The sequence below is a fragment of the Melanerpes formicivorus genome, unplaced genomic scaffold, assembly GCF_026170545.1.
Source record: "Melanerpes formicivorus ecotype bairdi unplaced genomic scaffold, bMelFor1.0.p_v2 SCAF_70, whole genome shotgun sequence".
NCBI lineage: Eukaryota > Metazoa > Chordata > Aves > Piciformes > Picidae > Melanerpes > Melanerpes formicivorus.
In genome coordinates this window covers 228,772-243,810 of record NW_027142422.1, presented here as the reverse complement: position 1 = coordinate 243,810, position 15,039 = coordinate 228,772, and the positions used below count along the sequence as shown (strand labels likewise).

General features: G+C 44.9%; 1 protein-coding gene across 12 annotated transcripts in view; it reads right to left on the bottom strand.

Moving 5' to 3' along the window:
- Positions 1 to 1,619: 1,619 nt before the first annotated feature.
- The window catches only part of BBX (BBX high mobility group box domain containing), a 127,622-nt gene continuing 114,202 nt past the window's right edge, over positions 1,620 to 15,039 (bottom strand). For 10 of the 12 annotated variants that reach the window (XM_068163049.1, XM_068163051.1, XM_068163048.1 and 7 more), the window contains 3 exons: positions 13,285 to 13,482; positions 12,481 to 12,673; positions 1,620 to 8,368 (listed from right to left, as the gene is read on the bottom strand). In XM_068163049.1, coding sequence (XP_068019150.1) covers positions 8,281 to 8,368; positions 12,481 to 12,673; positions 13,285 to 13,482 — 479 coding nt within the window. In that variant the 3' untranslated portion in view covers positions 1,620 to 8,280. The remainder of the gene's footprint in view (positions 8,369 to 12,480; positions 12,674 to 13,284; positions 13,483 to 15,039) is intronic. The other 2 variants (XM_068163044.1, XM_068163045.1) reach the window with 1 other exon arrangement.

Here is a 15,039-nt window from a genome sequence, read left to right as displayed (position 1 = left end):
GATGCTTCACAAGCATGGTTAGGGGCTGCTCAAGTATACTTTGTGCTGTCATGTTGTGTGTGTGGGGGAAAAAGGTCTGTTTGAAAGCAGGGTTTGCTGCCCATGAAAAATCTGGGATGAACAACAAAAAGGACCCAAACAATGGTATGGAAGGGCTAACACTGCAGCACCTAAGCTGGCACTTGAGGGGGATGCCTTTCCACCCCACGTCCTTCTGAAAGCATCAGTGGAAACTTCTCTTACCTGACAAGAAAGTGTCAGTTCAATGCCATGCAGCTGCAAGAAGCAACATCAGTTACAAGCCAGACCTCGATGCACCAAGAGTTAGCTGAATTCAGTGTCTTGTGTTGGAAGAACAGAAGGGAGCAGATGAGGAAGGGTGGCAGTTGGAGGAGTGAAAATGACTGGGCTAAGGTAATTTGGTGATAAATAGTGTCTTCAATGTCCCTGACTGGCCCTACCATGTTGAGAGAACACACACTTCCTAAGATTTCTTCCATCTTTGTCCTCTGAGCTCTGCTTCCCCTTCCCCACTCGTGACCTCTGCATGGCCTTTAACTCAGAACTTCTCCATTCCTGGTGTTTCTTTCCAGACATCCTGATGCATACCCAGTAAAGGCAGTGCAAGGCTGTGCACTTTGCTTCTTCCCTGAGTGAATGGTTAAAGAACCTAAAGGCTTCCCTTCTGCTACTTCTGACTCAGAGACAGCAGTTCCCCTCTTGTGTGAACAGCCAGTGTCTGTCTGCTGGCTTCATGAAGTCTTCTGTGTTCAGAAAAATACATTGCAATCAAGGAGGCTTCTGGCATTGAAGGGCAGGAGAAGCCAAGATCCCCAACTGCCTGCTTTTCAAGCCTCAGGAGGGTAAACTATATGGACAGAAGAGAGACTGGTTTAAAGAAGTTTCCAAAGCAGTGAGGACCCTCATGTTCAACATTGATGATGCTACTGACTGCTGAAAGAGTTTCTAAGTAAGTACTCTTAGTGTCCCAAGACTAAAAGCATAGCAAGGGCTTCTTCAGGTGAGAGGACTTCTCTTGCACTTGTGCAGCCTATGAACAAGCTTCCCAAGGGTGCAAAGAAGACAAAACCCAAAGTGGATACCTGGAAAGCTCAGGAGAAGAGGGCTGACTTTTCTTCTACAGCCTAACTGCACTGAGACCTGGTTCTCTCTCTTCCACCATCTCCAGTTTTATGCCATCCATTGAGTTCTGGGGATACTGGCACAGGTCTGTGGATCTTTCCCACCACATCCAACTGTGCTAACCAGGCTCTGAAAGTTTTAAAGGTAAATGGAAATTTAAAACCAAAAAGAAAGCTCCCACTGCAGCCAGGGGCAGGCAGGGACTGAAAGGGTGGAAGTTCTCTGCAAAACAGGTGGTCTCTTTACAGCCATTGTGTAGGAGTTGAGTGGATGATCTGACAGGAATTTACAGCTCTGAGGATCTACCTCTGGGCTTTGGCATCTTCATTTTCAGGTGTAAAACGAGCTTGTTTCTCCTGTGAGTGTCAAAACATAACCCCCCCAACAATCCATCCTGCAGCTCAAAAGCAAGGCTGCAAAGGCTGCTAGCTCAGCCACACGGTGAAGCCAACGTTCATCTGGGAGGAGGGAAGCAGGTGGAGTGGCAGAGAAGGTCCTTCTGAACAGCAATTCATTTGCAGTCAGGAGCTTTAAATGGGAAGCTGACTCCAGGCACACGCCAGAGACCCCAAATAAAGAAATCTGTTGGAAGGTCCTTGTCAAATAGTTCAAATCTTTTATTAAATACTTTATTCAGTTGCATTATCACAGTTTAATGTACTTGTAGCATGTTAGACACATGGCTGAACATGTGCACTCACTTAAAAAGATCAGATTAGAGGGGTTTTGGGGGGGAAAAGCATGACATTCTATCAATGTGCTTACTTTGACTACACACATCTAAGAAGGCAGTAGCTCTGTTAGACCATTGACCGAGCTAAACTACTGTAAGGCATGTTTACACCAAGCTTTGGAGAGAACCAAGCTAAACACTGGGTCACACTTCAGTGGAATGATGTGTGAGGACAAAAGTGGAAGGATTAGGCTCAAGGAAGAAAGATCACAGAAAGTAAGTTATGCTGCAACTGTCAACAGCTATACCAGTAGTGAAAAGCAAGGGCTGCTGAGAAAGGAGGGCTTTGCAGCATCCAGCTCAGCAGGATCTGGGTCTTTTTTCTCAGTGCAAAATGAAGGAAAGAGGCTGAAATCTAGCAAAAGAGTTGGAAAACTATCCTCTGAGAAGTGTCACCTTGGTTTATGACCTAAGATGGGAACACTTCTGTGCACACAAGTCCCTGCGAGTCACCGCCGTCCAGTGCCTGTGCTGCCTTTGCACACACACGTCCCTGCCTGCTCCTTTCCTCTGAGCCCCAACCACTGATTCAACTGTAGCAGTGCTGGGGGAGAAAATAAGCAGTAGGGGTTGAAAAGAGTGGATTAGACCTGGGTAGTTGCCCTGCACAGGTGTATTTCCCCAGAAGAGTGCAGTGTGAGTCTGCTGGTAAATGCTAACAGTCAAGGCCCAGGAACTCCAAGAGAATTCTTGGGAAGAGCTCAATAAATGGTTAGCTGTTTGCAGCTGGTCCACATCACTGAAGGCCCTAGGTGACAAAGATGTACCTGCCCCAGGAACATCATGCAAGCCCAAGAGTGCAGTGGCTCCATAACAGAGACACTGGCACAGTGCAAATGTCAAGGCTGCCCCTTCCCCAAGGATGGGTTTCAGCTTAGGTGTGGAGATCTCACGGCAAGTCCTGCGAGGCTGCTGCCTTAGCAGCATTAGTGGGGAATGTAAAACACACACCTGTCTCATAAACCTCTCCAAAGCTCTTGGTTCAGTAGAAAACACTGAGTCTAGAAATGACCAGAATAGTTCTCAGGTGAGAGCATGAACTTCGCTGTGCCTTTTCACTGGGGACTTCAGGGGGGGAGGCAAGTGACCCCTTCACAGCCCAAACGCACTCCTTCACAGCACACAGTGTTCTGAAGGGCCTCAGCAGCCTGGCAGCCGCAGGTGACAGTTCCACCACACGTACAAGGTAAGGAGAACGCCGCAAGTATCAAAAACCATGGCAGAGACACCTAGGAGCTTCTACAGCCTGCCAAAGCACAGCAAACAAACCATGGGTAAGGTATGGGGTCCAGCACACAAGCTGCAGAGCTCTGCTTCTTTGCAAAGTCAGGATTGCAAACATCAACTCCAGGGTAAGTTTCAGGAGCAGCATTTGGCTGTGCTGCATCGACTCTGGCAACACCTTAAGTCCACCACCTCAGGAGCACTGCATTTTCTGCTCTTTACAAAGCCTGATCTCACTGAACCAACCACAGCCAGCAGACCCACGTCCTGCAACCCAGATGACCGTGGCAGACCTGAAAAAAAATGCCCCAGCAACACAGTTTGGCCACCACTCACTGCTCAGCCTCTGTGCTGACTGCACCACGTGAACCCTGCCCTTTGAAGGTAAAGCACACAGAGATACACCAATGGCACCCATGGCTGAAAAAGGGACACCAGCAAGCCTGAAAGCAAATGGAATTGAATGAAAGTAGTCTTGGAGGAGAGGTAGCCATATTAGACTGAGCATTCAAAAAACCAAGGGAGTGCACTCAAGAGGGTCAACATACACCAGAGTCTCCTGGAGACCCACGGGCTTTTTGCTTTGCCTACATTTTCCTTGCCAAATGTACACACCCAGGCACACACACACACACACACACACACACATATATACATCTTTTCTTCTAACTCCTCTTTGCTGCCCTAACTTTGCCATGCTGAGAACAAAGGCCACCTTTCCTTTCATCCCCTCTTAGCTGTCTCCACGTCCACAACGGCTGCCTTCAGCCTGTTCCAACACCTGCCCTCTGTCTGTTCCATACAGCAGCTAAACAAGGCAGTGGAAATTCAAACAAGATCTCCCTCTCAAAGACAGCCTCCAAACTACAAGGCATTGCCTCCTTCTGAGGTGAGTCACAACTCTTTTTGGGTTTCTACCTGACACAAACTGCAGAGTGATCTTCAGCCCGGTGCTAGAAAGGCAGCTTTCACACCAAGAGGCCAAGACCAAAGCTGGAATTTCACCACCACAAGTTCACACGCTTCTCTACCAGCCCCTCACTCCTGTGCCCCTTTCCAACAGCACTCACCACTTGAACTTCAAAAAGTCATGCACCAGTGCTACAAAATAGAAACTCAAACTACCAAGAAGTCTCTTACTCATGACTTTGGGATACTGTATTAGTATAAAAAGAGCATTCAGTCACCTTAAATAAATAGATTCTATTTCTGAAATCACAGCACATTCAAGGGGTAGTTACTGCCAGAAGCAGAGCATTAAGTGATCTCCATAGATGCTTTTTAGACTCATAGGAGGACAGAATCATTTTCAGGCTGACCTTTTAGACCTCTCGAGGTCACAGCGCTTGGATCGATTTGGTCTAAACTCTGAGAAATAACCTACCGCGGGGTTAAGAATCTGCATCTCAAATGCTCTGCAGAACACTCTGCCCACACTTGCATACAGTACTAGAACAATCCAGAGGACATTACAGTAATTTTCTCCTAGCTGCTTAGACCCTGCAGCTCGGGCTACAGCGAGGCGCGTTTTGTACGCCTCCAAACTACGCCTGAAATCCCCAGAAGGTAAATAGAAGCCGAGGAAAACTGGGACAGCACTGCAGGTCACACTTGAGGCAAGATTCCCCCCCCTCCCATGGAGAAGTCACAGAGGACAACTAGGGTCAATGCTTTGCTTTTTTTTTGCTTTTTTTTTTTTTCTTTTTTAAAGAAAGATTTATACACAGGTTGAGATCCAGAAAATAAAGGTGAAATGCATAAATACCCAGAGCTTCAGCTACGTTAAAACGGGTTCGGTCGAAGTATGATACAACATATTCAGAGTAAAACAAAGCAGAGAAGCATCATATTTTGGTTTGCTTTGAAGATATACATAAGGTGCAACAATTTCTTCTCTAGAGGCATTCTGTGGACAATGTGTTAACAGGTAACAGTGTTTTTGCTGGTATGCTGAAGGACACACAATAGCAAGAGTCGTTTCGTTTCGTTTCGATTAGTTTCATTTCGTTTCATTTTGTTTGGTTTGGTTTGGTTTGGTTAGGTTTGTTTTGTTTGTTTTCTTTTCTTTTCTTTGTGTTTTTTTTTTCCCCCCCAAAAGCAGCTGAAATGAATAAAATTGAAACAAGGAAGGAAACCAAAAATCAAACCCCAACCCACCCCACCCCCCCAAATACAGTAAGATATTGGTCTGGATTTGTTGTCGTCGTCGTTGTCGTTGTGCTAACAGACTTTGTTACCTGAAAATACTGATACACACCCCCCCCCCCCCCTTTCCTAGTAGATTCAGGGCAACAGAATAAAATGTGTCTAGCTACTGAAATCAAGACATCACTCAGAGAACCAACAAAGGCAAATGCCTAGTGAACTATAAAGCTTTGCAGGATTTCTGCTACTCTCAGTGCCTAATCGCTTAAAAATTAAGCATATCTACAAAAAGGTTTAATAAGTATCTGAAAACAGTCATATCCAGTAAACTGACCCCAAACCCCTACCCCCTCTTCTAAGGGAAAGTCAAGGAAAAGCAGATCAAGTAAAGATATTAATCCATATAGAAAAAAGTAATTTGTTTTTCTGTTTACTCTTCTTTAAAAAAGGTACCATTAATATACAGAAATATCTCCAGGAACAACATTGACGCCTCAGTCGAGGAAGGGCGGGGTGCTCTTGACAAAAATAGATCTACTCTAAAGGCTTCTAAGGAGAAATAAGTTAGTACCATTGTCAAGGTGAACGGCCTGCACTGGAACCATATTTGGATTTCAGCTAATTCATAAAGTGGTCCAAAACTCCAACAGCCACCTTGCTGGCACCCAGCAGTTGGTGAAGTTTCTTCCTGTCTCTTGTTAAAATAACTTATAAAACTTTAATAAAATCCTATTAAAAATACTGCCATAGGCTGCAATGGCATTCTAGGGGCATATATTATATATTGATATATATTCATATATATTGATATATATACTGCTAGATATATATTGATATATATTCATATATATTCATATATATATTCACCTGAATTCTTTAACAAAAAAGCCTTTCCACTGACTCGTGAACTCTGTTGTTCTTGTGTTGCTGCTCCCTTCTTCCAGCACATGCATCCTTCCAGGGTGCTGCTCCAGTGACACTTCCCCAGCCCGCTGCCCTGCTGCCAAACCTCCCAAGCCTGTGTTCCGAGCGGTGTGGTGTGGTGCCCGCTTGTTTCCTGACCCCGAACCAAAGCCTGTCGCTTAACTACGAGGATGAAAGGCTAAAAACTCAGCGAGCAAGTTAAGAGACTTACTGTCCATATGGCTATTACATCAAATTAGTTACAAAATAACCCCCCAACACCTCATCAGTTCATCAAGTATAAATAAGAATGCCTGATAGAATGATGTAAACTCGCATCATTTAAAGACTTAATTCAAAGAACTTCAAACTCAAGCTAATACTATCAAAAGTTCAGCCGGTGTGACGAAGACTTAATAGAAAATTATTGCTGGAGTCCAATTTGGTTAACTTGTTGTGCTACAATGCAGAGAGTAGGGAAACATCTTGTGCTATAGAAGAAGTACCCTGTTGGATTTGTAGCTTTAGATCAATTACTAAGCGGTCGCTTTGCATCTATTGGTAGGAATCAATGCTCGGTTATGCAATAGTGTTAAGTCAGCAAAAGGTACGAGGCCAAGTGATACACTCGGCCTGCTCCTGGGATGTCTTTGTGAGAGCACAACACAACAAAAAAATTCAACAGAAGCAAAGACAAACTGGCAGATGGGTCTGTGTGGAAGCCTGAATTCGGTCAGGCGTTACTCTCTTCGGTTGTAGTTTGTCTGTGTACAACTTTACCAACACAAACTCTCACTGGCCCTTGAGGCAGGCTCTGCTGTGGACTGTGCATAGTTAGCTACAACAGTGCCAGCGTCTGTAGCACGGAAAAAGGATGTGTACTGGTGTGCATGTATGTCCAAGGTCACGGGTTTAGGGTTTCTCCAGAACGCTGAAATAATACTAAGGTCACTTCTGAAAAACTCCTTTGCGGTACTGTGTTTTACAGGAAAAGTTTCACCGAGTCGCTCAGGGAGCCACCCACGAAACATCAAGGAACCCTTCAAGGCATGAAAGACAAAAGTCAATTATCTGCAGCATCTGCTTGTCCACACACCACTCCTCTTGCTTGTTTGGGTCTTTTTTTTTTTTCTCTTTCTCTTTCTCTTTCTCCTCCCTAAATGCACAACATCCTGGTTATTGGAAAGAGCTACAGTAAAAAAATAAAGAAGGAAAAAAAAACAAATAATCCTAATAAACCCAAATGAAAACAAACCAACCCAAAAGAGAGAACCCAACCCAAACAGAGCCTGGCAAGAAATCTCTTTTCTGGTTTTTTTTCCTCCTCCTTTTCCCAGTAAACTCTACCACGCCGGTGGCAAATATCAAAGTGCAGAACATCTGGACCACGTGGCTGCCCACACCCCCCTAACAATGGTACATCTGTCCAGGGCCTGCCTTCAGTTCTCTGGAACAGAGCTTTTTGTTTTCATGGTTTTTTTGTTGTTTTTGTTTTTTTTTGCTTTTTAAAGTCATTCTACAATATAAAGGTAGGCATCACCTATTAATATAAACCCTCTTAGAACTTAAATCTTCATGTACAAAACCAAAAAGGACTAAGAATATCTAATAATAACTAGTGCAGTGCGTCAGTGTTTTCATTCTTTTTGTTGTTGTTTGTTGTTGTTTCTTTTCTTTCTTTCTTTTGTGTTGCTGTTGGTTTTTAAACTTTCACTTAAGAGTAACTAGGTATTACATGAAACTAGTTGCCATACTCTCTGGTTGGTACAAGAGATGCTGTGTGAGCTAACAGTAAAGGCAGCCTGTTGTTGTTGTTGTTGTTGTTGTTTTTAATCACACCAACCACCTATCCAAACTGTTTAAAAAGCCTTCAATAGAAAGCAAGCTCTAGGATCATTCCACTTCTGTTCATTAAAAGATAATTAATATCACCCTCCTACATACTGGGTTCCCGATTTGAGGACCTGGCCCAAGTTGCTAAGGTCTGGCTTCCAGTGAATTCTGGGCCACTCAGAGCAATAAGCACTTGCTTGCAGTCTATAGTTTCCATCCCATGGACTGACTAGCTTCCCTTGGTAAAGACAAGGCTAGGAGATTAGGTAAAGCACAATGTTTTACAATAAAGTGGAGCTTCACTGGTCAGCGCAGGAAATAAGCACTGGAGCCTGAGACATTTCATTTGGCTGTCCATCGTGTGGGAGAGGTGTGGCCCTCTGACTTCTGCAAAAGAAGAGAAGAAAAGCCACCCATCAGTAGACATTGGATATTAGATATCACCTGCCATTAGAGACTAGATATTGGGTGTTAGACATTGGATATTAGATATTGGCTGTTAGATATTGGATATTAGATACTGGGTGTTAGATATTGAATACTAGATATTGGGTGTTAGATATTGGGTGTTAGATATGGGGTGTTAGATATTGGGTGTTAGATATTGGATATTAGATATTGGATGTTAGATAATGGATGTTAGATAATGGATATTAGGTATGGGGTGTTAGATATGGGGTGTTAGATACTGGGTGTTAGATATTGGATATTAGATACTGGGTGTTAGATATTGGATATTAGATATTGGGTGTTAGATATTGGATGTTAGGTATTGGATATTAGATATTGGGTGTTAGATATTGGATATTAGATATTGGATGTTAGATATTGGATATTAGATACTGGGTGTTAGATATTGGATACTGGATACTGGGTGTTGGATATTAGATATTGGCTGTTAGATATTGGATATTAGATATTGGATGTTAGATATTGGATATTAGATACTGGGTGATAGATACTGGATAGTAGATATTGGATGTTAGGTATTGGATATTAGATATTGGATGTTAGATATTGGATATTAGATACTGGGTGTTAGATATTGGATACTAGATATCGGGTGTTAGATATGGAGTATTTGGTATCAGATATCATCCATCCTTAGATACCAGGAAAATTTCCCTACTGAAAGAGTGGTCAGGCATTGGCATAGTTGCCCAGGGGGTCACTGTCCTTGGAGCTGTTGAAGGATCATAGAACAACACAGTTGTTTTGGTTGGAACAGACCTCCCAGCTCATCAAGTCCAACTTTCAACCTAACACCACCATGGCCATTAAACCATGTCCCAAAGTGCCATGTCCACACCCTTCTTGAACACCTCCAGGGATGGTGATTCCACCACTTCCCTGTGCAGCCTGTTTCAATGCCTGACCACTCTTGCAGCAAAGAAAGTTTCCCTAATCTTCAAGCTATACCTCCCCTGGTGTAATTTCAGGCCATTTCATTTTTGTTCTATCACCTGATACTAGGGAGAAGAGACTGACCCCACCTCACTGCAACCTCCTTTCAGGGAGCTGTAGAGAGCAATGAGGTCTTTCCCCAGCCTCCTCTACGTCCATGGCACTTTGGGAGATGGTTTAATGGCCATAGTGCTGTTGGGTTGATTGTTGGACTCGATGACCTGGGAGGTCTGTTCCAACCAAAACAATTCTATCATTCTAGGATTACTTGGAGGAGGGGAGGTACTTTTATCAGAGCAGAAAGGATGTGACTTGGCCTGTGATATGGTTCAACACCTGGCATTACAGCATCTGCTGCTAGAGATGCCCAAGGTCTTTTCAGAGTTACTCCTGCTAAAGGAAGACAATATCCTCAGGACAATCTCCAACGCAGCGGACAGGCAGGCAAAACCAAGATGTCACGGTCTTTGAAGGCACAACCCAAAATGCAGGGCTCTAGAGTGAGTTCAGAGCGCACCAGTGCTGCTACTCATTTTGTGAGGGAGTGGCTTCAGCCCTGGGAAGCAGAGAGCAGAGGCCCTGTTTGGCAAAGGAAGGTGAGTGCACGGATGCACGTGTCCTGTTCATGCAAGCCAGCAGCCGGCTTTCGAGCGGTATGGAAACGCACTCCTCAGCAGAGATGCACGCGTTGGGATGCCTCCAAGTTTCATGACTTAACACTTCATCAGCCCAACACATCATCTCTTTCATTACTACAGCAGTGTTAATTTAACAATGATCCCCTGGCACAGGGATTTAAAAAAAAAAACAACAAAAAAACCAAGTCCATAAAATGCAGCAAAATTCAGTGCTGGAAATCAACCATTGTGGCAGATGGACTTGGGAGAGCTCCTCTGCAGCCTGTCTTTAAAATACACACACAAAACATGCCACCTCCTGTTACCTAATCTCACAAGTCTATTTTTATTCCTGGATGTGTCATCTGCAGTGATGAGAATCTGGGGCCCACTTCTTATTTACACCAAGGCCCCTTTCCCTCACTCTGGCCCAGGCAGAGACCCCAGCAGAAATGAAGGTACTGACCTGCTTTGCACAACTGGAGTGCAGTGAAGAGGCCTTGGCACAAAATGCAGCTCAAGATGCCAGCACTTAACTGGGGCATGCACAAGATAAATAAAGCTAAACAGGAACCTTCCCATGAAAACCATGCTGCTCTTTCCAGACAAGGTCTAATAACAGTTAGAAAGGGGGTTGGCTTCCACAGCCCAAGGCTATTGACATTATTTAGTAGCTACAGTCAGCCACTGAAGAAACACATCAAGTAAACCTCATCTCTAGCTATTTGCAACAAATGAATTGCAAAAGATAGCAAAGAGTCAACCAAGTATGAAACAGAGGAGCTTCTAGTCCATGAGATTGAGGTTTTTGTTTTGACCTCCATTTGCCAAGTCTGCCAGAGACATGTCTAAGTTTCTACTGGAGATGAGAGCTCCCCTCTTGTCATGGGCTTCCCTGGCCAGGGGCATGGTTGCAAGCTGGAATTGGCAGCTGCTGCTGGCCATTTGCTGGTTTGGTGTTTTCAGGCACCATGGAAGGTGCTGCATTGTTCTAGCTGCATGATGAGATGACAAAAGGTGGGAGGGGAAGAAGAAAGTCCCAGGCAGAAGGCTATGCAAAACATTAGCTCACTTCAATAGGAACATAAGGAGAACAAGAACTCTGAGAGGAACAAAGAGGGAAAACCCACAGCAAAGCAAATCCTATTGCTCTTGCACAAGTCTGGTCAGTGTTAATGGGAATCAATGAAACCACAAAGACTTAGTGAGAGCAGGGCTCAGCACAGCACTTCTCCAAGTCTCACTTTGTGGCTTCTGACCACAAAAGGTGACAGAAATGAGTTCAGCCTTTTGCTGTCCTGATAGCAGACTAATTTGTTTTGCAAAATGGGAAAGAAAGGTCAGGCTGACTGCACTGTGAAAGCTCTTCTCACCCCAAGCAATGTGGCTTAAATAAGACAACAGCTTTTCCAAAGAGGACTTAGTGAGCTAGGTTCACCTGACCTTCTGTAAGGCCTGTGGGCTTCTAAAAAGCCTTTCAGTGTTTGAAGCACAGCCTGAACACACAGGACTGACGTGGCTGATGGGGACCACGAGATGAACAGTAAACATCTCCAATAACCTGCAGCACCAGACACCACCACTGGATAATCAAAAGCCAAGGAGGACTTGCTTTCATTGGTTTCCTCCCATCACAGGTCTAACATGCAGTATCTGACAACCTGATCTAGTTGGAGGTGTCCCTGCTCACTGCAGAGGGCTTGGACAAGATGACCTTTGAGGCCCCCTTCCAACTTGAAGGATTTTGTCATTCTATGGCCATGCTGAACTGATCCAACAGCCCAAAGTAACCTGAACCTTCTCCTAGTCCCCTGTGAGGGATCACAGAATGTTAGGGGTTGGAAGGGACATCTAGAGATCATCTAGTCCAACCCCCCTGCCAAAGCAGGCCCACCTAGGGCAGCTGGATGGCCCACTCAGTAAGTGAGTGGACTAGCCCAACCTAATGTGACTTTCCATCCCCCAGAGCTGCTCTGTCACGTGACATTTTGCAGACACTTTGCCTCCTACACAGCAAAGTGCCAAGAGTCAAAATAACAGCTTCCTTCAGCCACCCTCAGCATCAAAGCTTGGGCTGAAGGGGTACAACATTCTATCCAGTCTTAGGTCACTGAAAAATGGAAAGGAGCATGCAACAGCTGTTATCTGAGGAATGGCATCTGAGAATTGGAAAGCCTCAACCACTAGGATCTCAAGGACCTCCTTAGGGAAGTTTCTGTTCCTCAGGAAACCTGTTTATATCAAGAAACTGGCAGGCCAGCTTACCAAGGAGGACCATTTTACTGACTACTGCCCCAGGCTGCACTGCCATTTAGGTGAAGACTAAACACTGCTAAGCAAGTGGCACAGAACAGACATTCAGAGAAAGCTGTGGAAGAGGAAACACAGGCCAAACTAAACACTCTGCAACATGACTTCTCAACAAGGTGGCAGACGCAGATTATTCACTTAGACAGCAAGGGGAAAAGCAAACCATACCTGTGCACATTTTCCATGGCTGCTACTTCTGCCAGAGCAGCTAAACTGAAGAATGCAGACACTGCTGGCATATCTGATGTAATACTATGGTTTTCTTCTGTCTCTGCACTTCTGGAGCATTCACTGTTGCAATCTGTTTCTGCACTTGATGTCTTCTGAAGAGTACTTTGTGGCAGCTCTTTTGGCTTCTCATCTGCAATACAAGAAAGATAAGCTTGGAAATTTTGCTCTTGAACTCCCAGCAGGCCACCAAGATACAGACTTGCCTGATGTTAAGAGAATCTGCACCTTTATCTTTACTGCAACCTCCTCTGAGCCAAGCTGTTGCCAGAAGCACAGTACAAAGGTTTATAAAGCAGCTGACTGACCTTGATTCAGCTGAGTTTGATCTTTAGGTCAAGCAATAACATTTTTGTGTACATTTCAGATACAGAGATTCTGGGAGGGCTGCAGCACTGACTCTCAGGCTACAGAATGACTTTTTATGTCCTGCAGCTAGGTGCAGTGCAATTTCTTTGCTGGACTGGAAAGAAATCATGAAAGGGAGCTGCCTTCCATTTCTCTCTGTATCAGCTCTCAGTCCCTCCCATAGAAATGTCCTGGGAGACAAGAGAGATTTGGACTTTCAAGCAAAAAAATGGTGGCCACAGACTCGCTGATTTCCTGGTTGATGGAGAGCCATGTTTTAAAGAATGGTCTTTCTAAGCAGGTATGAAACCAACCCAGCTGAAAAAGTACATCCCTGCTAAGTGACTCCAAACATTCCCCCACCATCCCATGCAAAGAAAATCCTCATCTCCTTACCCACTGTCCCTCCTGCTGGCGAGACTCGGCCATCTGCCGTTCGGACAAGATGTGTGATCTTAGTTTTCCTTGCTTTCCTCTTCTGGCTGCCAACTAAAGGCTCATGCATCATTGCTGGCTCTGGAGTGTTTAGGGCAGATATAGAGAATTTGCTCTTCCAGGCAGACTCACTGGAATTTCTGTCTTCTGAGAGTATGGCTGAAAAAGGAGAGAAGCAGAGTTTTACATGGAGAATAACTGAGTTACTAGCTTTGCTCAGCCTCCGTTTTGCATCTATTTGCACAAAGCTTCCCTCGCAGGTGCTCAGAGCTTAATCTTTGGTAAGACACAATCCAAATGCTGCAGATAGTTGCAGAAGAGCAGCACAAACTCCTAAACAGATCCCAAGGGGTTCAAGTTTCCTGTATTTCTAAAGGCAAGTGTGAGAGGGGCAGCAGCACTTCAGTGGAAGCAGGACACCAAACAATTTGTACAAAACATTCCACAGCTGAGGACGCCAGCAAATAGCTAAGAGACAACATACATTTCATGTGAGCTTAGCTCTCTGCAGTCACTCTATGTCATCCCCTCAAAGCAGAGGGAAACAATTCCTGTGCAAAACAATGAATACTGATCTGCTGGTTGACAGCTGAACATAAGCCAGCAGTGTGCCCAGGTGGCCAAGAAGGCCAACAGCATCTTGGTTTGATTCAGCAATAGTGTAGCCAGCAGGACTGCTGAAGTGATTATGCCCCGCTGCTGGGTACCGGTGAGGCCACCCCTCGAATGCAGTGTTCAGTTTTGGGCCCTTCACTGCAAGAAGGATATTGAGGTGCTGGACCATGTCCAGAGAGGGGCAACAAAGCTGGTGAAAGGTCTAAAGCACAAGTCCTATGAAGAGCAGCTGTGGGAACTGGGGTTGTTTAGCTTGGAGAAAAGGAGTCTCAGGGAAGACCTCATTGCTCTCTACAACTCCCTGAAAGGAGGTTGGAGCGAGGTGGGGGTTGGTCTCTTCTCCCTAGTATCAGGTGAGAGAACAAGATGAAATGGCCTGAAATTATACCAGGGAAGGTTTAGGCTGAAGATTAGAGAAAATTTCTTTGCTGCCAGAGTGGTCAGGCATTGGAACAGGCTGTCCAGAGAGGTGGTGGAGTCACCATCCCCAGAGGTGCTCAAGAAACGTACGGACATAGCACTTTGGGATACGGTTTAATTGCCATGGTGGTGTTGGGTTGACAGTTCTTTTCCAACCAAAGCAATTCTGTTAGGCTATGATATCTTTAAGACTCATTTGTTCACTTTCTGGGTGGCAGGACCAGCCAAAATTACACCCACACAGCTCAAGCTGGAATGCAAACAACCGCTCTTTCAGAAGGCCTCAGCAGTGCCCAGGATTAGACTCCCACCCCCGGACTTGTTTTGCCACACAGGAGCAGCAAACCCCCCGAAAACCACACACAACAGCTGAGCAGTCTGCATGGCCTTTGCTTCCTCTTATTTCACTGTGGATTCACTGGTTATCTGTTGTTTGCTCTGTGGATTTAATGAGCTTCCCATTCCAAGCCCCGGCTGATATTCACCTCTGTCTTTTGCTAGCTTCTCCAACTGTTAATTGCATGAGGATGTGGACTGGGTGAAGAGAATCTGTGAGACATCTGATCTTGTTAGCTGCTGCCTTTTGCTCTTTTAAGTGGGAAGGGGCTTTGAAATGGTTTTATGGCATAAGACCACAAAGAGATCTAGTGTATATATATCTGTAAAAATGTTCAGAGATGT